Source organism: Pristiophorus japonicus, chromosome 12 (assembly GCF_044704955.1).
Source record: "Pristiophorus japonicus isolate sPriJap1 chromosome 12, sPriJap1.hap1, whole genome shotgun sequence".
NCBI classification, from domain to species: Eukaryota; Metazoa; Chordata; class Chondrichthyes; family Pristiophoridae; genus Pristiophorus; species Pristiophorus japonicus.
This window is the reverse complement of record NC_091988.1, coordinates 167,782,827-167,810,601: the sequence shown is the minus strand read 5'-3', so window position 1 is coordinate 167,810,601 and position 27,775 is coordinate 167,782,827. Positions and strand designations below refer to the sequence as shown.

The 27,775-nt window shown below is 41.2% G+C and overlaps 1 protein-coding gene across 7 annotated transcripts in view; it reads right to left on the bottom strand.

Annotated features, from left to right (window-relative positions):
- The window catches only part of stau1 (staufen double-stranded RNA binding protein 1), a 49,087-nt gene that overhangs the window by 6,770 nt on the left and 14,542 nt on the right, over positions 1 to 27,775 (bottom strand). For 2 of the 7 annotated variants that reach the window (XM_070896117.1, XM_070896121.1), the window contains exons 3-12: positions 26,407 to 26,531; positions 23,957 to 24,113; positions 23,511 to 23,646; positions 18,332 to 18,503; positions 16,461 to 16,559; positions 12,659 to 12,871; positions 9,121 to 9,264; positions 8,887 to 9,033; positions 8,712 to 8,811; positions 461 to 792 (exon numbers count right to left, since the gene is read on the bottom strand). In XM_070896117.1, coding sequence (XP_070752218.1) covers positions 461 to 792; positions 8,712 to 8,811; positions 8,887 to 9,033; positions 9,121 to 9,264; positions 12,659 to 12,871; positions 16,461 to 16,559; positions 18,332 to 18,503; positions 23,511 to 23,646; positions 23,957 to 24,113; positions 26,407 to 26,531 — 1,625 coding nt within the window. The remainder of the gene's footprint in view (positions 1 to 460; positions 793 to 8,711; positions 8,812 to 8,886; positions 9,034 to 9,120; positions 9,265 to 12,658; positions 12,872 to 16,460; positions 16,560 to 18,331; positions 18,504 to 23,510; positions 23,647 to 23,956; positions 24,114 to 26,406; positions 26,532 to 27,775) is intronic. The other 5 variants (XM_070896119.1, XM_070896122.1, XM_070896120.1 and 2 more) reach the window with 4 other exon arrangements.

Below are 27,775 nucleotides of genomic sequence, written 5' to 3'. Positions count from 1 at the left end.
AGGGTGTCCTTGAAACGTTTCCTCTACCCAACTTTGGTTCGTTTCCCATGAAGAAGTTCAGAGTAGAGAGCTTGCTTTCTTTGGGAATCTGCGTCAGGTATGCGAACAATGTGGCCTGCCCAGCGGAGCTGATCGAGTGTGGTCAGTGCTTCAATGCTGGGGATGTTGGCCTGGTGGAGGACACCAACGTTGATGCATCTGTCCTCCCAGGGGATTTGCAGGATCTTGCGGAAAGATCATTGGTGGTATTTTCCCAGCGATTTGAGAAAGGGTTATGGGGAGCGGACAGGGAAGTGGAGCGGAGTCCATGATCAGATCAGTCATGATCTTATTAAATGGCGGAGCATGCTCGAGGGGCCAAATGGTCTACTCCTGCTCCTATTTCTTATGTTCTTAAACTGTTCACCGTTAAATACTTGGATAACTTTTCAGACTATCCAAGACAGATTCATTATTATACCTGTAATCCTTGAACACTAGCCAGAAAATCCAACTGTTCTGAAGGTCTGGTAAGGGTGCTTTGTGGCTTGCGGGCTGCAGGGTTATTTTTCAAAATAGTTTCAGCAGTTAAGGATGTTCCGCCATATAGGAGTTCTCTTGCGATCATTGCAGTGACTGTGGCCATGGCCGGATTTGGGACGGGCCTGTTGAAATCTTTGGTATGATGCCCTTGATTGACTCCAACAGCCTGTGCTACCTCAGGAACCATGGGAAGGATTCCAGCAGGCAGTTGCTGGTGGCTGGGATAAGGCATCCGAAACTCATCTTCTAGACGTACGTTCCCATCTTTAACTGAAAAGTAGTACAATTAAATTAAAATTTGTTTTATTACTTGAAAATACTGCAACTATAGCACAAAAGCAGTTTGTTACAGAATCCTCAGACATACACACAATTCTTTTCAGTTGAATCTTTGGAATCTTGCACAACTTATTGTTGACATAATAAAGAACGCTTGCCCAACTGGAGTCTGTTCCTTTCATATTACATGTGCAAACTACTGTCATCACAGACTCTGATCCACACGTGCTTTTTTTTTTAAAAAAAAACAGAAACTTTACACACCACCAATCCCCAACATTACTCGATATCAATTCCTCCACAATTGAATCTGAGCCCATAGCACTACACTGATCATTCCATTCCCTTCGCCTCCCCACCCACCTCCCCCCCGACCCCAGGCAGCATGGAACCCATTGGATCCCATGCAATATTAATTCAAATCAGTCTGCTCTTTCCCTATAACATACCAGTTCAGACTACTGCTTTAAAAAAAAAAAGTTCCAATTTCTCAGTCAGTGAATTGCAGATAAAGTAATCATCTTCCTCAAACTGCAGCAAATTAAAAACACCTCAGCTTAGCTTAGTCATGTTCAATGTCAAATTTAATAGTCAAGAATTAAGTGAGCATTTACCCCTGTACAAAAGAAATTAAATGCTGCTGCTTCTATCAATATATCCTGGAATCACAGAATGATACAGCGCAGAAAGAGGCTTGAGTGGGCTCTTTGAAAGCTATCCAATTAATCCCACTCTCCTGCTCTACCCCCCACAGCCCTATTATTTCCCACCTTCAAATATTTATCCAATTCCCTTTTGAAAGTTATTATTGAATCTGCATTCACCACACTTTCAGGCAGTACATTACAATTCTGTCTGAACAAATTTCTTCTCGTGTCACCTCTGGTTCTTTTGCCAATTGCTTTAAATATATGTCCTCTGGTTATTCACCCTTATGCCACTAGAAACAGTTTCTCTTTACTCTACCATAACCCTTCATGATTTTGAACACCTCTATCAATTCTCCTCTTAACCTACTCTGCTCCAAGGAGACCACCGGTTTCTCCAATCTCTCCACAATGACAAGTCCTTCAACGCTGGTACGATTCTAATAAATCTCCTCTGCACCCTCTCCAATGCTTCGACATCGTTCCTAAAGTGTGGAGCCCAGAATTATTCACAATTCTCCAGCTGGGACATAACCAGTGTTTTATAAAGGTTTAGCACAACTTCCTTGCTTTTGTACTCTTTCCCTCTATTTACAAGGCCAAGGATCCAGGTCTTTAACAGCCATCTCAACTTGTCCTGCCACCTTCAAAGACTTGTGTATATACACCCAGAGGTGTCTGTTCCTGCACCCCCTTTAAAATTGTACCAATAGCTCTTATTGCCTCTCCACATTCTACCTTGGAAAATGAATCACTTCATGTGTTAAATTTCATCTGCCATGTGTCTGCCCATTTTACCATTATTTATGTTCTCCTAAAGTCTGTTACGACCCTGCTCACTGTTTCACATGAGTTTTGTGTCATCTGCAAACTTTAATTATGCCCTGTATACCAAAGTCATTTATATACAAAGAGTCATACCCCCCAACACCAACCCCTGAGGGACACCACTATATACTTCCTTCCAGTCTGAGAAACAATTGCTCATCACTACTCTCTGCTTTCTGTGCCATAGCCAATTTTTTATCCACGCAGCTACTGCTCCTTTAATAGTTGACTTCAATTTTGGCAACAACTCTTGTGGCACTTTATCAAATGCCTATTGAAAGTCTGTATACACATCAACCGCACTACCCTCATTAACGCTCTCCGATACTTCAAAGAACTTTGAAGGTATGAGGCGTGAATTGGCTGGGATTGATTGGCGAATGATAGTGAAGGGGTTGACTGTGGATGGGCAATGGCAGACATTTAGAGACCGAACTACAACAATTGTACATTCCTGTCTGGCGTAAAAATAAAAAAGGGAAGGTGGCTCAACCATGGCTATCAAGGGAAATCAGGGATAGTATTAAAGCCAAGGAAGTGGCATACAAATTGGCCAGAAATAGCAAGCCCAGGGACTGGGAGAAATTTAGAACTCAGCAGAGGACGACAAAGGGTTTGATTAGCGCAGGGAAAATGGAGTACGAGAAGAAGCTTGCAGGGAACATTAAGACGGATTGCAAAAGTTTCTATAGATATGTAAAAAGAAAAAGGTTAGTAAAGACAAACGTAGGTCCCCTGCAGTCAGAATGAGGGGAAGTCATAACGGGGAACAAAGAAATGGCAGACCAATTGAACAAGTACTTTGAATCAGTATTCACTAAGGAGGACACTAACAACCTTCTGGATACAAGAGGGGTCAGAGGGTCTAGTAAGGAGGAGGAACTGAGGGAAATCCTTATTAGTCGGCAAATTGTGTTGGGGAAATTAATGGGATTGAAGGCCGATAAATCCCCAGGGCCTGATGGACTGCATCCCAGAGTACTTAAGGAGGTGGCTTTGGAAATAGCGGATGCATTGACAGTCATTTTTCAACATTCCATTGACTCTGGATCAGTTCCTATCGAGTGGAGGGTAGCCAATGTAACCCCACTTTTTAAAAAAGGAGGGAGAGAAAAAAAACAGGGAATTATAGACCGGTCAGCCTGACATCGGTAGTGGGTAAGATGATGGAATCAATTATTAAGGATGTCATAGCAGTACATTTGGAAAGAGGTGACATGATAGGTCGAAGTCAGCATGGATTTGTGAAAGGGAAATCATGCTTGACAAATCTTCTGGAATTTTTTGAGGATGTTTCCAGTAGAGTGGACAAGGGAGAACCAGTTGATATGGTATATTTGGACTTTCAGAAGGCTTTCGACAAGGTCCCACAAAAGAGATTAATGTGCAAAGTTAAAGCACATGGGATTGGGGGTAGTGTGCTGACATGGATTGAGAACTGGTTGTCAGACAGGAAGCAGAGTAGGAGTAAATGGATACTTTTCAGAATGGCAGGCGGTGACTAGTGGGGGCCCCAGCTGTTTAAACTGTACATTAATGATTTAGACGAGGGGATTAAATGTAGTATCTCCAAATTTGCAGATGACACTAAGTTAGGTGGCAGTGTGAGCTGCAAGGAGGATGCTATGAGGCTGCAGAGCAACTTGGATAGGTTAGGCGAGTGGGAAAATGCATGGCAGATGAAGTATAATGTGGATGTGTGTGAGGTTGTCCACTTTGGTGGTAAAAACAGAGACACAGACTATTATCTGAATGGTGACAGATTAGGAAAAGGGGAGGTGCAACGAGACCTGGGTGTCATGGTACATCAGTCATTGAAGGTTGGCATGCAAGTACAGCAGGCGGTTAAGAAAGCAAATGGCATGTTGGCCTTCATAGTGAGGGGATTTGAGTACAGGGGCAGGGAGGTGTTGCTACAGTTGTACAGGGCATTGGTGAGGCCACACCTGGAGTATTGTGTACAGTTTTGGTCTCCTAACCTAAGGAAGGACATTCTTGCTATTGAGAGAGTGCAGCGAAGGTTCACTAGACTGATTCCCGGGATGGCGGGACTGACCTATCAAGAAAGACTGGATCAACTGGGCTTGTATTCACTGGAGTTCAGAAGAATGAGGGGACCTCATAGAAACGTTTAAAATTCTGCTGGGTTTAGACAGGTTAGATGCAGGAAGAATGTTCCCAATGTTGGCGAAGTCCAGAACCAGGGGTCACAGTCTAAGGATAAGGGGTAAGCCATTTAAGACCGAGATGAGGAGGAACTTCTTCACCCAGAGTGGTGAACCTGTGGAATTCTCTACCACAGAAAGTTGTTGAGGCCAATTCACTAAATATATTCAAAAAGGAGTTCGATGTAGTCCTTACTACTAAGGGGATCAAGGGGTATGGTGAGAAAGCAGGAATGGGGTACTGAAGTTGCATGTTCAGCCATGAACTCATTGAATGGCGGTGCAGGCTAGAAGGGCCGAATGGCCTACTCCTGCACCTATTTTCTATGTTTCTAACTCAATCAAGTTGGTCGAACACTACTTGCCTTTAACAAATCTCTGCTGGCTTTCATTTATGAACCAATATTTTTCCAAGTGTCAATTAATTTTATCTTGGATTAGTCTCAAAGTATCCCCACCACTGAATTTTGGCTGACTGACCTATAGTTGCCAGGTTTATCCCTCTTTTTTTTTGAACAGGGGTGTAACATTTTCAATCCACTAGTCTGCACCATTCCCATAACCAAGGAGGATTCGAAGATGGTGGCCAAAGCCTATGCAATTTCCACCCTTACTTTCTTCAACCCTATTCTTCAAATAGGATGCATCCCATCCAGAACAGGTGATTTTTCTACTTTGTACATCCTCCATCTATTTTTATCCCATCTAATTTCTCTGCTATCTCCACCTGTGACATTGGCAACATCTTTTTCTTTAGTGAAGACAGATGCAAAGTACTTATTTAGCTCCTCAACCATACACTCTGCTTCCACAAGATTGGTCCCTATTGAGCCCCACTATTACTATTTAGAGATTTATAAATTAATTTTGGGTTCTCCTTTAAGTTACCAGCTAATCTAACTTCACACTCTTTGACCCCCTTATTTCCTTTTACAGTTCTCCGCTGTTCTTTCTGTATTCTGCTTGGTTCTCTGCTGAATAATGAACATGCCATTTATCATAAGCCTCCTTTTTGTGTTTCATTTTAATCTCATCGGGCCAGATTTTGTGGTCAGTTGCAAACAAACAGCATTAGCCATTCATTACCCTTACCCACGACTGTGGGCTTTTGAACTGGAACTTGCAGTTATTAGTGAGGCAAAACAGCGTGGCGCCCTCTACAGGGGATCTGGGACCTGTGTGAACAGGGCAAGCAATGGTGTCTCCTTCAGCAGATTGAAGAATCCTTACAAAGACTTGCAGAGTCTTAACCAGGAAGTGCAAGTTAGAATATTTAATGCAATGTCAAATCATGTACAGAAAGATAGGAAAAGAAAAATGGGATTGAGAGATGAGACAAACTAAAAAGTAAAAAAAAGTTTCAAAAATCTCCAATCATGTTTAAAATCTGAAGGAATAAGACTCCACCACTTGTAAAAGTTAATTTTCAGTACCAGAGAGGTTGTTTAGCAAGAATTAAGACTTAACTCAGTTAAAAATGCACAAACACTTGAACAAGCCCAACTTTTTTTTGCCGTGTTTCGTGGGCATCTATCATGTAAGTACTGCAAATTTACCCCCTTCCATGTATTTGAATGCAGAGTCACTCGGCGAGATACTGTTATCACGAAGCTTCCGGAGAAGCAGGGCAACTCCTGACGGCAACTTCCTGATTTCCTTATTTAACTGTGCATGTGCGGAAATCAGGAAGTTGCCGCCCAATTTACTTCTTAATGGTGAGTGCCGATAGCCTCACCGTTATTGCTACCATATCTTTAGTCATCCACAGAGTTCAAGCTTTGGATGCCCTTCCTTTCCCCTTTGTGGGAATGTGTCTAATCAGTACCCAAACTATTGCCTTTGAAGGTCTGCTGTTGCTCATTTACTGTTTTAGCTGCCCACCATTGATTCCAATTCAGCTGGGCCACATTCCATTTCAATTCAATGAAATTAGAGCCTTGCCAGTATCTTTTACATTTGGTTGTTCCTTGTTTTTTTTCCATAATTATTCTAAAACCCAACATGTTGATCACTAATCCCCACTGAAACATACTCCATTTCATTCCCCAGAACTAGAACCAGCACCGCTTCTTTCCACATTGGGCTGGAAACATACTGATCAAGAACATTCTTACATTTCAGGAATTCCTTCCCCTCTTTGTCCTTTACACTGTTATTTTTCCAATCTATATTAGGATAGTGAAGTTCCCAATTAGCACGACTTTATAGTTCTTGCATCTTGCAATTTGCTCCTCCATCTCCTTCCTACTATTTGGTGGCCTATAATATACACCCAGCAGCATAATAGTTTAATTCTACCAAATAGATTCTGTCTTTGAACCTTCAAGTACATTATCCCTTTCTAGTGCTGTAACAGTATCTTTTGATCAATATTGCCACCCCCTCTCTTCCCTTTTCCATCTTTCCTGAATGCTTCGTGGCCAGGAATATCAAATGTCCATTCTTCTCCTGGTTTGAGCCAGGTCTCAGTTATTGCCACAGCCATAATCCCACATGGCTACTTGTGCCTGTAGCTCACCAACCTTATTTACCACGCTCTGTGCATTTATGCACATGCACTCTAAACCCACCTTAGGCTACCTTGCATTTTCCCCCCCCCATCCGATCCCTCCTACTTTTGAACTATTTATTCTAATGTGTTAGTCTCTCCCAGTCCTCTGTGCAGCTTGCATCTCCAAATGCTTCATCCTGCTGCCTGCCCCCTCTGCCAATTTTTGGTTTTTCCTCAGAGGCAGCTGTGAAACGATTAAATGCAGGGAGTTTCAATTTAACATTCACTTATGATATATTTATCGGGAATGACTTTGACCTCCTGCATTTATCACAGAAAAATGACCCAATACATTTTGCAAAGGTGCAAGAAAATAAAACAGACCCCAGGCAAAGAGATTAGGAGGGATAATGAAAAAACAAAATTAGAAGTGAGTTTTAAGGAGTGTCTTAAAGTAGGAAAGAAATGTTTAGAAAAGGAATTCCAGAGCATGGAGCCTAGGCAACTGAAGGGTGGGGTAAATGCACAAGCTGGAGTAGAAGGAATGGAGGGTTGGCAGTGGGAGCTAGACACAAGTGGTACAATAGCTTGCAAGGTTGGGGATTATTAAGAGATATTCAGGGGCAAATCCATGGAGGGATTTATAAAAGAAAATTAAGTGAAGCAATGGGGGAGGGGGCGGGGTGGACATCAGCAAACTAATTTTCCCTTTAAGCTGCGCGGCCGCACAATGCTCTACAGCACCCGTGCAGCCGGCTCACTGATTTTTAAATAGGAAAAACCGTGCATGCATGATATTCTGAATGGGTTGTGCAGCTCCTTAAAAAGGGCCACCCAGTCCCCTCAAACATTAAAGGAAACACAGCAGGCAACATCGGCAAGAATACAGATTAATCAAAGAAATCAAAACTTATAAAACATTTCCCATTATACAGAAATGCTGAGTCATCAATTCCTAATGTTAACTACCGTATTTCACCTTAGCAAGCAGATTTGAGAAATCTAAAAATCAGTAAAAATATAGTAACTATTCAAGTCCATTAATAGTTCCATAATTTGTATTTAGAGATCTTGATTTATCCTTCTACCCACGATTTATCCATTTGCAGAAGATGATTTACTCTCTTGTTATGGCTGCTATCTTTGTAAAATCAGTTGTTAATTCCTTCAGAACAGACAGGATAATGCACTTTTATGAGAGATCTCTGCACATGGGTGCAACATACACAAATCCAAATTCTACCCCTCTACACCATCTCAAATGTAACATTTCATATTCATCTGCATTGGCATCAGAAATCAGCTGTGGCACAATTAGTTTTAAAAATATTGATTTGAGAAGTAAAAGTTGAAAAGCTCAATTCACAGTTCATCTCTGAAAATCAGCAGTTCTTCAAATGGTGAACAATGATCTTTTCAGTGGGGAAGGGAGGAAAAAGAGGATGCAAGAGAATTGAAAGATTTAACTGGTTAACTGTACAGCTGTTAAATACCCACACTAAAGCATTTGAAGTCTTATTTCTACATTTGCATGGCATATTAATCTGGTTTTTACACTTTTTGTGGAACTTGCTACCACACGAGTAGTTGAAGCGAACAGCATAAATATCTTTAAGGGGAAGCTAGATAAGTATATAAGGGAGAAAGGAATAGAAGGATATGCAGACAAGATTACATGAAATATGGTGGGTGAAGGCTCGTGTGGAGCATAAACACTGGCATAGATCAGTTGGGCCGAATGGCCTGTTTGTGCTGTAAATTCTATGTGCTGTAACATACCTGCTGCCATATCGTCTACAGAGGAACCAGGCTCGAAAAAGGTCACTTTCCGCCCTTTAACAGATTCTTTCACAGTTGGCTTAAAAGAAAATGAAAATTCCTTCAGAACAGACCTTGGAACTCGCAATTTATTAAAATTAGTTTGTTTTAAAATGGAGATGTGAAAAAATTTTACCTTTTCTTCAGTTTTCAAAGCTGGTTTAGGTGGCTGAGGCTGAGGAACTTTAAATCCTAAAAGCTCCAACATTTTCTCAGCTGCATTTCGCTTAGCAACTTTCTTATTTGGGCCCATTCCCTCTGCTACTTGACCACCAACTTTAACCTAGATAATAGAATACAATTCAGATTATTTGGGATTGTACATTTCAGAATCTGTAGATATTCAAATAAATTATGTAACAGTTCTCACCCGCATAACAAACTCTCTGAGGCGAGGAAGGCCTCGTTCTACCATTAATGTATATTCAGGCTCCTTTTCCTTTTTTGCTTGCTGAATTTGAGCTAGACGGCTGATTGGATTCATTCCTTGCCCATACTCTGGACTTGTCTGTAGCTTAAAAATAAAAAAGATGCAAGCTCAGCATTTCAGCACTATTCAAATTAAATTAACGGGTGAGAAGATGAGTAAAGTTGGTTTAATTTTTGCAGCCAAATCCGAAAAGCCAGATTCTGTTTTGGTTCTAGACACAGAAGTGACCCATTGTTAAATTTTTTTTTTTTTAAATTTACAATGCTGAACCTTGCAGATTTTCTAGACACCAAAAGTGGCTCTACTTTCCCTCAAGTTCTTTTTTCAAACTTTCCACCTTTGTATAAGGCAGAAAGAGCCTGTTCCCAACCCTCCACTGATATCACTTTACTGTCAGATGCTAGAAAATGTGGTCTGGAGAAATGGTCCCAGAATTTGTGAAAAACTCCCCCATTAGCTCAGCTAAAACAGAGTTCATCGCTGTCCTCCAAATATCTCAAAGGAATAATCAAGAGTTCACAAGAATGTCACTTTTGCTCTCAACCAAGAAACTCAACTCATGATAACAATTATACTGGCCCAAGACTGGTCATTTGTTAGGCAAGAATCAGTATATATATGTCAACAGCCTAAAACTAAGATGCTGATTCAGATTCTGTTAATTGTAGCCAAAATATTCAAGAAAAGGACACAAGAATAAAGTTTGATGCAACAGCATGTTACCCAAAGGTGAAATCAAATCCAACTCGAGTAAAAATATCTAGCTTTTCTGGCTACAAGAATCATTGGCGAACTTTAAGCCATCGGGTATTAGTGGAGGAGAATCCACTTCACAAACTACTGATTTGTGCACATTATTTCTTTGCAGACCATAGGATAATTGGTGTGGGAAAAGAAACTACAGGTAGGGAGAATGTATATTGGCTGCACCTGGCCGACATGCAATTGGTACCAAGAGTGGTGAAAGTAGAGAAGGATTCCAATCCCCACTACAGACATTCCCCACCTTGGACATTTCATTTTTTCCTCCAATGAAAAAGGAAGAGAGCAGAAAGTGTTCAGTGAATAATAAGTAAGATTCAGGAACTGGATTAAGTGCTGAAGACAGACTCAGAACTTATTGGTTTTCATTAGAGACAAGACAGAAGCTATTATCTAGGTCTTTGAGAGGTGGAGATAAGCAGGCTATTTAATTTGGATAGTGGACAGAGAATTAGAAAATACAAATACAAGCTTCACAAGACTGAAAATTAGAATTTTCTTCCTGCACAGAGAAATTCCAACGGCAATAATTACATGGGGATCAATTCTTAAAAAGAGAGATAAATACAGGATTAGTAATGTGATGGAAAGTTGTGGAGGTAAGTATAAACAGAGCACAAATATTCCACAGAAACATCTTTGTTGAAAGTAATGACCAGGTTTGAATGTGGAGATGTAATTACATATTTATTCAAATCTTTTGGAGAAAACTTTGCATAACTCATTAGATAACTGGGGTACAATCCACAATTGGGTAGATTGTGGAGGGAACATGAAATACACCAGATATTTAAGTAAAACAAGTTTTAGATTACAGTACCTTGATGACTGACCATGCATTGAAAACAGATCATGGGGTTTCACCTGGTGACTCCTGAAGCTGCTAAATCACCCACCAAATTGTTGTTCTATGATCCATAGTACCTTACCCAAGTGCCCACAATTCATGCAGGGATCTTGATAGCATGTGAGCAGGATTGCCAACTGGATGTCAAAACTCGACCCGATCCCGTCACCAGATGGTATCCAGATACTTGCACTTCCACGAAGGATCAATGCAGAGCAGTCAAGTACAAGAAATATGGCCAATGTTCCTTTCCTTAACCCAGGACACAGTGACTTCACTATTGGCAGTGCTCAGCCAGTTCAGCACTAGAATCAAACCTAGAAATTTGTCATCTCTAGCTCATCTACATGTTGCCCCTCAGCAACATCGTCCAACAGCACGTCCGGTTACACATGTACATTGACGACACTAAGCTCTACCTCACTACCACCTCTCCCTCAATCCCTCCACTGCCTCGGATTGGTCACACTGCTCGTCAAACATCGTCTTCGGTCCCTGCACAAACTCTGGTCCCTAGCCACCAACTCCATCACTCTCCCTGGTCACTGTCAAAGGCTGAATCAGACTGCATCCTTCAACCTTGGCATCCTGTGACCCCGAGATGAACTTCTGACCATATATTCACCAAAACTGCCCACTTCCACCTACGTATCAACACCCCATCTCTTCCCCTGCCCCAGCTCATTGGTTACAAAACCCTCATTCATGACTTTGTTACCTCTAGACTTGACAATCCAACGCCCTCCTGGCTGGCCTCCCATCTTCCACTCTCTAATCTTGAACTCATCCAAACCTCTTCTGCCCATATATTAACTCGCATCAAGTCCTGTTCACCAAGCACCCTGCTCGCTGACCTACGTTGGCTCCCGGTCCCGCAACAGCTGAATTTTAAAACTCTCATCCTTGTTTTCAAATCCCTCCACGGCCTTGCCCCTCCATATCTCTGCAACCTCCTCCAGCCCTACAACCCTCCAAGAACGGTGTTCCTCTAATACTTGGCTCTTCATTTCACATCACTCCACCACTGACAGCTGTGCTTTTAGCTGCCTGTGCCTCAAGTTCTGGAATTCCCTCCCAAAGCCTCCCCGCGCTCTACCTCTCCTTTAAGATGCTCCTTAAAACCTACCTCTATCTGTTCTAATATCTCCTTATCTTTGGGGCTATATAATTATGGTATAGGGCAGGAAAGTGGAGTTGATGTAGAAGTTCAGCCATGACCTTATTGAAGGGCAGAGCAGGGTCAAGTGCCATCTAGCCTACTCCTGCTCCTATTTCTGATGTGGCTCAGTTTGTTTGACAACACTCATGTGAAGTGTCTTGGGATGTTTCACTATGTTAAAGGTGCCATATAAATACAAAAACCAACAAAATCCCTTAAAATAAATGGCTATGCATCTTTAACACTTTGAAAAAACTTGCATTTCTCATCATTTTATTGGGATGTGGTTTCTGGTATATCAGCAAACTTGGCAGCCATTCTACATCAGCAACATCTCAAGCAGCAAAAGACGAATGATTAAAGATATTTTTTTGTGGCGCATTGAATTTCATGTTGTTCCAATAGCACCAATGAGAATTTCAACATCCACTTGAAAAGATAACAAGTCTTTGGTTCATCTTGTCCAAAGGCCTGCCCTCCGACAATGTTGCACTGAAGTCTCAGCCAAGCATGAGTGCAAGCACTATGGCAGAGCTCAATCAAGTCACTTAGAAGGAAATGCCACCAACTGAATGGAGCTGGAGCTCGAACTAGTGAAGCGGAAACTTGTGCTTCTGCTTCAATAATAGCTACAAAATGATTTTCCAGTTAGCACCCAGGTATTTTTCCCCCAAATAATGTTTCTTTTCATACAGAAAATATACACACACCTTTACTATTGACTTGGTTTTCTTTTTTATGCGTGGTTTCACTTTTTCTACTGTGGGCAGCTGTGGAAGTTTCTTCAGTTCCTCCAGAACAGCTATTGCAGCAGCTTTCTTGGAAATTTTCTTACTCTTCCCTTCTCCTTCAGCTGAAAATTCTCCAACCATTACTTTAGTTACAAAACTCTTCATGTGAGGAGGGCCACTTTCTTTTATTACCTGTGAAGCCAAAAAAAGGAACTTAAAATAGGCGATGGCTAATTTACTTGTTTCACAGATAACCTAGGGATGCACATTAGTTTGAGGTTTTTAGTAGCAATCTCCCTTGAAATTTCTCCCACCCATATATCATTTAAAACATTTTTTCAAGGCATCATAGTGACAATAAGCAGATTTTAGCTAGAGATAAGTTCCCTTTATTATTCGTCTTTGACAACTAGTGTCAATTGTCTTGAAGAACTATCATGTGAATGGCAGTAATTTGCATATTAGCAATGGGGGTGGGGGGGCGAGAGAGATGAGCTCCACGAGCACGGTCGAGTGACAGCCTATAGATTTGTGCCCACAATTCTGTGTTTATTGCCAGGGGTCACACTTCAGGCTGCTCTCATGCTGATGAGAAACAAAGGAGCTATTTGTTGGCCCATCCTATTGATCTGAGAGTGTTGGACAAAATGATGAGGACAAAAAACCTCCCAGATCCTCACTCAGCATCCAACAAGGGCAGCACGTGGCAGACAGCCTGCTCCCACATCTATCAATATTGCTCAAGATAGCCATTATGATTTTTTTTTTAACAAGAGCAACATAGGGTTGACTACCCAACCAATATAGAAAGTCACCTATACATATTAACAGAGAATGACAAGTACAAACTCACAACCCCAATCATTCAGCACCACTGCAGTCACTCTCACATCGGTCTTTCTTTACTTGTCCAGTTTACTTCCTGGCTATTTTGTGCACCACAGATGATTTTATGCAATTAGCGAAAATATCTTTCTTCTTTGGTGGTATTCTAATCAGCTTCATAAAGTATTTTCTGCAGCTTACCTCATCGCAAGTATTTGCTCACTTTGCGCTGCTAATATGCAAATTACTGATATCCACAATGTTTCTTAAAGGCAGACTAATTTGCATTAGTTGCCATAAATATGAATAATGCACAATACAGGAACCTTGTCTCCATAGTTAATGAATTACAGAATCCTGTGAGAGCAAAGCTCTGCAAATCTCAGTGAATTAAAAACATGGCCTTCCACTTCACTGCAGAGAAAATGTCTTTTCTCCCCCATAAGAAAAAGAACCACCACAGATCCTGCTGGATAAGAAAATTGTCCCTTGATCTTAATACCCCATGTATAATGTCACTGGAAATCGACTAATTATCTATTAAAAACTCAGTACACAGGGCAAACATTTCATTGTAAATTCCTCTGTACCTGGAGTACCTACTATTGTAAATGATGCTAGAATAGATATTTTTGATGTTAAAGATGTCACACTATGACACACAACAGCTGCCAGTTTAGAGTACATCACCTTGTGATTGTGACCCTGGTGGCCAGACTGTACAAATTGCTCAAAATGTTCGATGAAATAATTATTTTTTTTTTGCTTAGTAACTAGAATTTCTAATGCCTAAAATAAAATATCATAACCCTAGTCAATCTCCTGTGGCATTGCAAACAGCAAGTTGCATTATATGGTCATTCTCTTTCTTGTAAATTACTAGTGCTTCTTTGCTGCTTATGTGCTCTCTCTTCTCCCTCCCTACCCCACCCAGCTTCTGTCTTTTTCTTTGTTTGGGTAGGAGTTGGTGGGTGGTATGGAAAAGGAACCACCAACAGCAGCAGGCTGAATTTAGGGCGGGGTTTGCAGGGGAAATGTGGTCCTCAGCACTCTAATCCCATCCTATACCCATTCTCCTTTTGGCTACCCACTTATCTCATTGCTGCCCCAACCTTTTCAAATGACCCGACTCAGCCCATATCCTTCCCTGCCATGCATTCTTCTCCTTCCATTCACTTAACCCCACTTTCACAATGCCAAGAGTGAGTGCCAATAGACTGGCCCCCTTTCCCTCAGTTTCCCTCCTCTTCCCCCTAACTTATCCTCCAAGAGGAGTGTTGGCTTTCAAAACGTATCCTTAAAAAAAAAAATTCAGTTGGAACGAGCAAGAAAAGTGCCCATCTCTCAGTCTCAGAATTTGTCACACTGACATAAATAATTAACATTGACCTTTGTCCAATCGTCAGTTGAGATGTGTGCCTCTTTCTTCCCCTCGGTGTAATATACTTTTTACTGAAGACAAAATAAAAGATCAGTGTGTAATTAGAACACTCCCTTGCACACAGATTTGGTGGATGTTTTTTTGAAAAACACCAAACATAAATTCTACCCGAGTAAAGCTTTTAAAATGTCTCTTGTTTTTCAAATTATTTGATGGTAAGCTTCCTGGCAAAAAGTACAAGGTGAAGAAATTATCCCATCACCAGAGCTGACTGGAGAGCCCCATTGCATCCTGGGACATTAAGTACATTGAACATGCTCAATACAAAAATGTCAAACTCTGGCATATGAGCAAGACCGAGGTCTTCAAAGTAAAAACTAATGAAGACATTAAAATGCAATTCAAATTGATACATTTATCATCTTTTGTGGAATATGTAATTTTAAAAACTTGTAAATCCTTATTTTGGATATTAGAAATTTAGATTAAGATTTTAAAAAATAAAGCATCGAGGGAACCCAGGGGCCAGATTACACAACCTCGGTAATACATCCTCACAGTGAGGCACCACTAACATTGAAAATACTTATTAGAGTGGCACCTTTAGGAGTAACAATGCTGCAGGTACTTGAGTTTTCAATAACCATGTAGCCCACATTCCAAACTGAATATATAATAAATGATAAAAAAGAAAATTCAATGGATAAATCGAATGTCCAAAGTGGTGACTCGGGAAGCTGAATTTGGATTTTGGAACTTGAAATGCACTTAATTTTCCAGGATGCATCAATACTGTTCAATCAGATTTATCGACAGGATATATTTCTTTACCTCCTAGCACTTTCTGTCCAATAGCTTTAGTTTTATGTTCTATAAGATTCAAAATGTCTTAAGCAGTGGCAGGGAGTGCAAGAGAGGGAGAAAGAAAGAGGCTCACAGTGCAGCACACTTGTGCATACATGCCAGTCAGAGGCAGCCCACAGCCATTAAATTAGATAATTTTTAAATTGCATGTACATAGCCGTTTCCTCTTTGCCACTGAAATCTACTCGTAAAAATGGGCAAAATTTCAGAGTACTAGCAGCCTCAGCACAAATACCAACCTGCTATTTATATCAATATTTGTATCCTGACCAATAACTGGGAAAGTTCTTTAGAGTAGGGCCATCAGGACTTCAGACATTCAGCATGCCAGAAGCAGTGTTTCTGGCACCCTCCTTGCTGTCATTTCTATGGTTGACCAGGAAGGCAAGTGATTTGGCACCTTGTGACATGTACTTCTGCCCAAGTGCCAGTTTCGTGTGAAAAATTCCAAAAGGCAGTTGAAACAAATTTTGAGCTAACCAAAGCATTAAAACAGTTGCTCTAACCATGAAGCCTTTGTATTGCTTCCTCAACTACCATTCTAAGTCATCTACACTACAAGTTCCTCTACAGCATCTCAAAAAAACATTGCAAGGAGAAACTGCTCATTCCAACATCAACATGGTAATGGTTTAATACAGCTGGGTTTTGCCAATAACCAGACAGTTTAACCCAGTTGCAAATTGATCAGACATTTTATGAAAACCTTACTTCAAAGTTCACAGGCATATTTCTTTTCAGTGCAATCTCAAAAACTTGGCTTATTTCAGATTTATTGAGATCATCGTCATCTGGTTCTTTTCCATTAATCTGCAAGGAAATGTACATGTCGTTACCAATCATAAAATGTCAAAGTTTTCAAATTGAGTCAGTAGAATGCATTACTTTCATAAAACTAGTTCAATTTTAAAAGATACACACTTTGAAAAAGATATCTTGAAAACATTGGTATGTTTAAACTACTTTAGCTGATTCTGAGCTTGTAGCATAGCACAAACAGGCTACTCATATCATATCAGTGATGTTTTTATCCACAAGCCACCTAGTCGAATCCCACTTGGTTGCTTGTTTTTAATGAGAAAATGGGAATGGAGGGCTGGGAAGAAAGAGGTGGCAGGGCTCGATTAGGTTAGAGATAGGACGGTTAATGCAATGAAGCATCCAAATACAAGGACGAGAATTTTAAATTGGAGTCATTGGGGTCTGGTAGCCAATGGATGTCAGCAAAAACAGGGGTGATAAGTAGTGGGACTTTGCGTGGAATGTTATGGGCAGCAGAGTTTTGGATGAACCAAAAAGTTTAGACAGTGAAAAATGAAAGGCCACCCAGGAGAGCATTGGAATGGTCAAGTCTGGAGGTGACGAAGGCATAGATGAGGGTTTCAGTGACAGAAAGGGCAAAGCAGGGGAAGAGATGGACAGAGTGGAAATAGGCATTCTTTGTGAAAGAATAGAGTCAGAAGCTTAGCTCAGGGATTGAATAGGACGTAGAGACAGCAGAGTTTTGATCAGTCCAAGACAACAGCCAGGGAGAGGGATGGATTGGCAATGAGGATACAGAATTGTAATGGGGACCAAAGACAATGGCTTCACTCTTCCCATTATTTAACTAGGTGAAAGCAGTGGAAGGGTCCAAAGAGGTAGAGCTGGGTATTGTCAACATACATATGGAAGCTGACCCCACATCTTCAGATAAAGGGACCAAGGATAGATCCTGAGGACAGCAGAAGTAAAAATGAGGGGCTGCAAGAGAAGTCATTCCTGAAGATGCTCTGGTACGGTCAGATAGTTAAGAGTGGAACCAAGTGAGGAGGATCACACCGAGCTGGATTTTTTCTAAACACTCCTTTAATTCTTTAGTGGTTATTGTAGATCATTTCCACTGTTCAACAAAAGGACACACATTTATCACTATTTACTGGATCATAACTTTGTCATCCTGACGGTGCTGCCCATCAGGTCAACGTAAGCACTCACCCTGGTAACATCCTAGTGAATCTAAGCTACACCTTTTCCATTGCTTCTATACACTTCCTATAATGGAAAACTGTACACAATACTCCAACTGCAGTCCAGGATCCTGAACAAGTTCAACATTATCTCCTTGTTGTATTTTGTCCCTCTATATACAAAAACAAAGATTCAGTTTGCTTTTTTATGGTCCTATCCACGAGTGATCTCCAGTAGCCAATAGCAAATGTGTCCAACGCACCTGGATTTCATTGCTCATTTAAAATTTCACCATTAAAAGCTGCATTTATTTTCCTATTCTTACCTTAGTAGTGTAGCTAGGTCTCTCAGTCACTTTTTAAATAAACCTAGCTGCAGTTAATTGAAATGTTTAGTGTACAGACGCTGCCATCCACACCCGCTAAACATTTAAAGTTTTAACCAGGAGGTAGTCTCCTGGGCAGGTAATTTAGAATTCCAGCTAAATAGTGTAACGGCTGCAACCTGTACAGCAACTATGATCGGAGACCAGTTTCTATAAGTGTAAATGTAGCACTACATTCAACAATATAGTCCACTTGGTTCGATTTTTAAAACCAAGCTAAACTGCAATCAAACATGAAAATACTCACAGTTGGTAACTTGGATGGCAGGGTTTCATTTTGCAAGGCTTTGAGTGCTTTGGCAGCTGCGTCATGTTTAGCAGCCTGCCTTGATCTTCCTTTTCCCTGGAATTGCTGGTTTCCAATTACAAGTTCAACTTGGTAAGTGACTGGTCCAACAGGAGGGAAAGGGTAAAAGTACCTTGGGGAAAAGCAAAAACATTATTTACAAAATCTCAATTCACAAGAACAATATGTTGAAATGTTTTAGTTATACATTCATATCAATTATGAAGGTATGCACTTAAGGTTACAAAAGTAGCAACACAGTTTTAAAAGGGACATTAAAAAAAACAAAGCACTGGGTACAGAGTGAAAGAATTGAAAAACAGAGAATTAATGTTAAACTTGTAAAGAACCTTGGTCAGTCCACACTTAGGGAGTACTGTGAACAATTCTGGTCCCCATATTATAAGGATAGAAAGGCACTGGAGAAGGTGCAAAAAAGATTTACTAGAATACCACCAGAACTGAGGTTATACTCATCAGGAAAGATTAAAAAGGCTGGGGCTCTTTTCTCTAGAAAAAAGACTGAGGGATGACTGGATAGGGTTTGACACGGTAAATATAAAGATGTATCCACTTGCGGGCAAGACAAGAGACCAGAAATATAAGATAGTCACGATTAAATCCAGTAGGCAATTCAGGAGAAACTTCTTTAACCAGAGAGGTTAGAATATGGAACTTGCTACCACTGTTGAGGCAAATAGCATAGATGCATTTGAGGGTAAGCTAGATCGGCACACGAGGTGGGAGGAGGCTCGTGTGGAGCATAAACACTGGCATGGACCTGTTGGGTTGCAATGACCATGTCATGATACATGTATACATTGCACCGTGCTCTCTTCCCATGCGCCAGGCCCCCAGTAGTGTCTGCTTGAATCAGCTGCCTTAGTTAGCTGGTTTTGGGTTGAATTCCCATTCCAGAATTTGAGCACATTGGCCCTGAAACTGCAGTTAACGACGTAGCTAAGGAATATGCCTCCGACCTCAAAGAAATCCGCACTTACCTGGTGAGAGGCCCCATTCGAAATCTTACGTCATTTCACTGCAACGTTGCCCACAGATCCCAGTGGTGCAACGTGTGCATACGCGTATGTGGGATCACATGGGGCAGTGCCCCAATAAAGAAACAGAAATCTCCGATGCACATTAATGATTTTTAGTCTCATTCACTCCAGTGATATTAAATAAATAAATCAGTGTCTCATTGTTGGTAGATTGTTTTCACCTTTTGCTATTTGTCTCCGCAAGTTGTGGATCTGGAGATAGTTAGGTGGATAGAGATATTTATTTAAGATTTATCATGACGGGTGCATATACAAGCAGCTATATATCCGTCCCCCCATCCCTCCCCTTACGCTGTGCAAACAGACTCCTGCGCATGTTTACACCAGCCGTAAAATTATCTTGCATAATTCCTGGGCAATGAGCCCAGCTCCACAGCAACAATAAAGATTTCACAGTCGCAGCGGATGATCTGCCAAGTCGAAACGTGACAGCTTGCAAGCTCGGGACATGCACAAGTTGTGGAAATCTTGAATTTGCGGTCAATTTCAAAGGTGGTATGACAGTGTACTCATGCCGATCACAAATTCTGTCCCAATATCTAGGCTGCCACTGCAGTGCAGTAGAGGGAATACTCCATTATCATAAGGTGACACCTTTTGGATGAGATGTTAAACTGAGCACTGTCTAACTGTTCAGGCGGACAAAAGATCTCAGTACTATTCAAACAGGAGCAGGGAACTTTTCCGACGTCCAGTCCAACACAAAAAAATCTGTTTTTGGGATCTTCCTGTATGCAAATGGACCTTTGTATCTTCTGGCATGAAAATAAAGATTATATTTCAAAAACTGTTGGCTGTGAAACACTTCAGGATGTAGGACATGAAAATATGCTATATAAACGCACATGTTTTTTCACCATCTCCACTGCACAACTGTAGATGTACTTTTCTTCGAGATGTATGCTCCCCCACCATTGCAGTGCATTCACCAACCTTCCAAAGTCATGCACCAACTAGAATATATTAGCAGGACTACACGTTTTTTCTGAAGACCACTTGCTCAATAGAGTTGGATTTTCAGGAGCACATGCTCACTTTCTAGCAGACATCCATGAAGTGATCAAAAGCAGAAAGCAAAGCTGATTTTTTCCCAATCAAAGTCCAAATGTAGCACTTAACTGCACCTTGACCGAAGACAGCACAGAACAGGAATTGAACATTTAAATGTTTAGTCTATGTTTTTTTTTTAATACCCACTAGTCTACCAGAAGAGCGCTCTCTAGATATCGCATATATTCCACCACAGTTCTTGAAGTAGCAGAGGGGTTGGGGACAGCATCAAACAAGAAATTAGGGACACGTGCAATAAAGGTACAGCAGTTATCATGGGCGACTTTAATCTACATATAGATTGGGCTAACCAAACTGGTAGCAATACGATGGAGGAGGATTTTCTGGAGTGTATTAGGGATGGTTTTTATAGACCAATATCTCGAGGAATCAACTAGAGGGCTGGCCATCCTAGACTGGGTGATGTGTAATGAGAAAGGACTAATTAGCAATCTTGTTGTGCGAGGCCCCTTGGGGAAGAGTGACCATAATATGGTAGAATTTGTTATTAAGATGGAGAGTGACACAGTTAATTCAGAGACTAGGGTCCTGAACTTAAGGAAAGGTAACTTCGATGCTACGAGACATGAATTGGCTAGAATACACTGGCGAATGATACTTGAAGGGTTGACGGTGGATAGGCAATGGCAAACATTTAAAGATCACATGGATGAACTTCAATAATTGTACATCCCTGTCTGGAGTAAAAATAAAATGGTGAAGGTGGCTCTACCGTGGCCAACAAGGGAAATTAGGGATAGCGTTAAATCCAAGGAAGAGACATAAAAATTGGCCAGAAAAAGCAGCAAACCTGAGGACTGGGAGAAACTTAGAATTCAGCAGAGGAGGACAAAGGGTTTAATTAGGAGGGGGAAAATAGAGTATGAGAGGAAGCTTGCTGGGAACATAAAAACTGACTGCAAAAGCTTCTATAGATATGTGAAGACAAACGTAGGTCCCTTGCAGTCAGATTCAGATGAATTTATAATGGGGAACAAAGAAATGGCAAACCAATTGAACAAATACTTTGGTTCTGCCTTCACGAAGGAAGACACAAAAACCTTCCGGAAATACTAGGGAACCGAGAGTCTACCGAGAAGGAGGAACTGAAGGAAATCCTGATTAATCAGGAAATTGTGTCAGGGAAATTGATGGGATTGAAGGCCAATAAATCCCCAGGGCCTGATAGTCTGCATCCCAGAGTACTTAAGGAAGTAGCCCTAGAAATAGTGGATGCATTTGTGATCATTTTGCAACAGTCTATCGACTCTGGATCAGTTCCTATGGACAGGAGGGTAGCTAATGTAACATCACTTTTAAAAAAAAAAAAGGAGGGAGAGCAAATAGGGAATTATAGACCGGTTAGCCTGACATCAGTAGTGGGGAACATGTTGTTATCAATTATTAAAGATGAAATAGCAGCACATTTGGAAAGCAGTGACAGAATCGGTCCAAATCAACAAGGATTTATGAAAGAGAAATCATGCTTGACAAATCTTCTAGAATTTTTTGAGGATGTAACTAGTAGAGTGAACAAAGGAGAACCAGTAGGTGTGGTGTATTTGGACTTTCAAAAGGCTTTTGACAAGGTCCCACACAAGAGATTGGTGTGCAAAATTAAAACATATGGTATTGCGGGGTAATGTATTGACGTGGATAGAGAACTGGTTGGCAGCCAGAAAGCAGAGAGTTGGGATTAATGGGTCCTTCTCAGAATGGCAGGCAGTGAGTAGTGGGGTGCCACAGTGCTCAGTGCTGGGACCCCAGCTATTTATAATATACATCAATGATTTAGATGAAGGAATTGAGTGCAATATCTCCAAGTTTTCAGATGACACTAAGCTGGGTGGCAGTGTGAGCTGTGAGGAGGATGCTAAGAGGCTGCAGGGTGACTTGGACAGGTTAGGTGAGTGGGCAAATGCATGGCAGATGCAGTATAATGTGGATAAATGTGAGGTTATCCACTTTGGTGGCAAAAATATGGAGGCATAATATTATCTGAATGGTGACAGATTAGCAACGAGACCTGGGTGTCATGGTACATCAGTCATTGAAAGTTGGCATGCAGGTATAGCAGGCAGTGAAGGCAGCAAATGGCATGCTGGCCTTCATAGCTCAGGGATTTGAGCAGGGAGGTCTTAATGCAGTAGTACAGGGCCTTGGTGAGGCCTCACCTGGAATAGTGTGTTCAGTTTTGGTCTCCTAATCTGAAGGACGTTCTTGCTATTGAGGGAGTGCAACGAAGATTCACCAGACTGATTCCTGGGATGACAGGACTGACATGAGGAGACTGGATCGACTGGGCCTGTATTCACTGGAGTTTAGATGAATGACAGGGGATCTCAGAAACATAAAATTCTGACGGGACTGAACAGGTTAAATGCAGGAAGAATGTTCCCGATGTTGGGGAAGTCCAGAACTAGGGGTCACAGTGTAAGGATAAAGGGTAAGCCATTTAGGACCGAGATGAGGAGAAACTTCTTCACTCAGAATTGTTAGCCTGTGGAATTCTCTACCGCGGACAGTTGTTGAAGCCAGTTTGTTAGATATACTCAAGAGGGAGTTGGATATGGCCCTGACGGCTAAAGGGATCAAGGGGTATGGAGAGAAAGCAGGAAAGGGGAACTGAGGTGAATGATCAGCCATGATCATATTGAATGGTGGTGCAGGTTCAAAAGGGCAGAATGGCCCACTCCTGCACCTATTTTCTATGTTTCAAATCCATCACCACTTCTTCAGAACCAAGGAGGCACTGAAACATGAAGAAACTGAACAAGAACTGTGGCGGAATCTGTGGAATATCTAGAGAGCGCTCTTCTGGTAGCAGAGTAGTATATAATTTAAAAGACATCGTATAGACTAAACATTCCAATGATGTAATAAATCCACAGCTGCTTCTCTTTCTTTCCAAAACCTCTTCAAAAAAAAGTGAAATGCACTATATTATACAAGTAGCTAAGAATGGATAAATTATCATAGCTGTGATAGACAGAGTAGAACAAAATATAGCCCGGTGATAAAATAAATACCTTTGAGGATAAGCATTGTTTCTCAGCATATTGTAGCTTGGCCTTAACCCAGGATAAGGATCAATTGGTCTGTAGGTCGGTTTCTTTCCCATTTTCATACACAAGGCATTCAGCTCTACCGTTGGAGTAACACTGTCTAAAAACACAAATAAAATTTGTTTAATTTTATGTCATTCCAAAGTTCAAAATTGTGCATACATTGTACAATAGCTAACTTAGGAATTGCATAGTTATGTGAACTAGCAAGAACAGTGAAAATAATCCACCAAATGAAGCTCACTATTTTACTTTTTAAAAAAAAAACAAGTCCCTGTACTTTTACTTTTGACCTTGTATTTTCAGATGCCACTCTACTGATGGTTTTAACCTTTACTTTTGTCAGAGTTTGACAAACAGTGATCAAAGTTGCTTCTTTGAGTGACTGTTCTACTAAAACTAATTTTTACCAGGATTTTTTGAATCATTACGTGGGGGACGAGGCGGTGGTTTTGGGAGACTGGTTTCCACTAAGGCCTTTGCGGCTGCTGCATGCTGAGCCTTTTTAATGCTGCTTCCTTCAGCTTCCCAGTGCTGGTCGCCAAGTGTCAGCTGCACTGTAAAAACCTAAAGGCAAAATTTACAAGACGTCAAAGTTCAGTGCAAACCATTCTAGGATTTAACTTTAATTTCCATTTAGCGTATAGACTGCATTTAGGTTGTATACTAAAATTAAATCAGTTAAACATTACCACTAAACCTCCCCAACTGCACTTAAAATAATTATACTATGGGTGCAGATATAGATATTTGAAAAATTCAAAACTGCTATGTTATTTCTATAAGGAATAGTGCTGTAAGTATTAGAATGTCTAAGTTTATCTTTCAGATATTGCTCACCAACTTTATCAAAAAGCCATTATGGCGTTCAGGTACAATATGCTTTACAATATTTAATAAATGCCACTTCTGACATACAAGACAGATAGATGCTGTGTACTGATTGAAGTAGGCTCATGCCAAGGTCAGATTACATTATTTAACATGGCATAAACTGATTTCTTGCAATTCAAATAAAAAATATTCCTTCTTAATATCTCTCCTTTTTCTCCCTTCCTTTCCAGAAACCAAGGAATCTTGCTGAATAATGGGAGACAGATGCCTTCAAGATCATACCCATTTGGCAATTCTTCACATAAATCTAGATAGCGAGCGTCAGCTGGCAATTCAACCACAGACCATCATAGCCCTCAACTGACAACTGTATATGCACTTTTCAGCAGGAATCACTAGACAGGGAACATCAGGAACTGAAAGGAGGCACCTCTTGGCCTGCTCAGCTGAGTGCAAATTCCCCACCATGCCGTGATAGAACATTAGTACTCCTTTTATGTAACTGAATGTATATTGTTAGCTTTATTCTTCTCTCCCCTTATAGCCAGAGCACAGAACAGTATTGCACATGAACATCTCCCAAGCAATCATTATTCTGCCTTTGGTACCCACCCAGAAAGTGATGTTTCAAAGTACATAATATAGGAACATTTTAAATTTTCTTATGGTTTGGAATTTCAGATTGACCTAGCAGATGCATCAGTTGAGAATTAAAACCTGCATCAAGCTTTCAAGTTTCGTATTAAAAGGTGTAGTCCGTAGTCCTCCCAATATAGCCATGGTTGGGAATGGAGATTCGGGCCTCCCGCCCAGCTATATTTGCTGTACAGGGTCCTCCCTCCTCCCTCCTCCCTCCTCCCTCCTCCCTCCTCCCTCCTCCCTCCTCCCTCCTCCCTCCTCCCTCCTCCCTCCTCCCTCCTCCCTCCTCCCTCCTCCCTCCTCCCTCCTCCCTCCTCCCTCCTCCGCTGAGCAATCAATTGCTGATGGGAAAGTGGAAAACTCAATCTACATTTTTTATAAAAAAGCTTAGACTGGCTTTGAAAAAAATGGCCCACCCCTCCTCCAGACAGAGCTGAAATGGGCCATTCCAAATGGAAGCAATATAAATGGCACAGGCACCTAACACTATGCCAATGACCCATTCCAAGAATTTAGGGCAGGATTAACGTTCGAGCTGACAGATAAGTCTCACCCCCTCACAGCTCTGGCAGTGGAGGGGAACTCCAACCATTTTAGGCCCATTAAGTTCTAACTTACTGAGGTCACTGTCATATGCTTATAATATAAGCAACTGTGGTTCCAAGAGCAATGCAAATTCTGAGAAGGGAAAGTTGCAGTTTGGCAAAGTCTGCGACATGCTCGTTTGGAGTCCAAATGAAAGTCTATGGTGTGTAATGGTCCAAATTCCTAAACCAATTGGAAACTTCAACTCGCATGTAGACAGGAGATATTTTAAAATTTCACTTTTGTAGCGAAAAGCCGTCTAGCCAGTCACTTCTACATCACCAACTGCAATTGTGGCAAACATTAGTGTGCGCATAGAAATTAATAACCTACCTCTACTTAAGAAAAATTGGTTCTCTCGCCAACACCAAGGTCACTGTACTGCAAATCTACATTTCATTCAACCTCACCTAGTAATGAGAATGTACAGGTTCATTTAGATACTCGAGAACATGTACTAAATACTTAAAACTTTGTAAGTACATCTCCCAAGGTCCCAAGTTACATTAAGTTATTAGGGAGATTTAAAAGAAAAGCGCACTCTACAACATGCCCTAATATCCAGACTGAACTGATACTTGGATAAAATAAATGAGCAACTGAACCAAAACTAAATTTAGGGCATCGTTGCCACAAAGCCTTTGCATTGCTCTTACCCCAAAATCTCCGTAGAAATTCCAGCACTTTCAACTTAAAAGTTGCAGAACACACACATCAATTTGAAATAACCTATTCAAAACTTGGGTATTGGACTCCAATCAAAGCACAAGGAAAGAAATATCAATTAATGTTTTCTACTTACCTTGGCATGAGCTGGACCAAGTTCATTTAAAAGTTTGTATTCTGGCTGAATCTTGTTGAAACGGGCTAACTCATTCACAAGACACATAGGGGTTTTCTCTTTGGGGTTTGCCATGTTTGAAGGAACTGAAAAATAAATTATGTTGCATCAACCAACACATTTATTTCTGTGTCGCAACCAAATATTACCAACAACCAGCCATGATTGCCAGTACTGATTAATTTCACCAATAAGAACTTCATGAGGTAATGAATTTAAGACACATGCTGATATTTCCTGATTAACTCAAGATAAATAGTTAACACCTTATCAAAAGGTTATGGTTTTCACTGGAATAATGTTTGAATCCCCAAATCATTATCATAGGCAGTCCCTCGAAACGAGGATTACTTGCTTCCATGCCAAAGAAGGAGTTCACAGGTGTTTCAATGAAGGAACCAATATTCCAGGTCCTGAACTGCATATTGAAGAGTGGAGGATGCCTGTGCGTGGATTTGTTTAACGTGTGGTGGCCATTGCACACCAGCCACCATATGGGCTTGACAGAGCCAGGTCTTGGTCCAGTGGCAAGGGTTAACCGAGACGACTGGAGATCAGCTTTGCTGCACAGGCCTAGTGCACACACATCGCCCACACCTCTTCTGGCCCCGAACTTGCGCCTCTCCTGGCCCCGATCATGTCCCTCTACAATCTCTCGCCGCTCCTTCACTCCGACCTCTCCGCTCCTGCTGTACCTCCTCATGTTTCAATCACCGACCTGGACCTTGGTGACATCACTCTTTGCTGCCGCTGCCCTCCTGCATCAGCTCACGCTGTACCTTATAGTGGTACGCCACCACGCTGCCCATGGTTGCCACTACTTTTATGGCCCGACCTGCCGCTGATGGTCTCTTGCAGGTCGGGCTCCAAATAACTGTCTGTTAAGAGCACCATTTAGGCACGTGGATTATATACTTTTGTCACCAATTTTGACAACGACAGCCAGTACTGCTCTGGTTCAACTAATCAGAGAAATGGTTGGAATAGGATGAATCGCCCATTAAGATTTAGCACACTGTTATAAGTCAGCAGCACCTGCCCCTCACAGACAGACAGATAAAATATATGGGTAACAAGTTTCCACAAATAGATTAAGTTTCTTATGAACGGAATGAAACTTGCACTTGAATTTCAGCTATATTTAGGTGAGCATAGCCTACATTTACTAATTAACCCTGATGACAATAAAATGCTTATTGGAGAATACACAGCAATTTTTTAGTCATCGGACTCAGACAAACAAATACACAGTCAGATCGCTTCAACCACTTTTGTTTCATCTGTAAAATGAGTGCAGTAGTACAAAGAAAGCCAAGATATTATGCAGCAG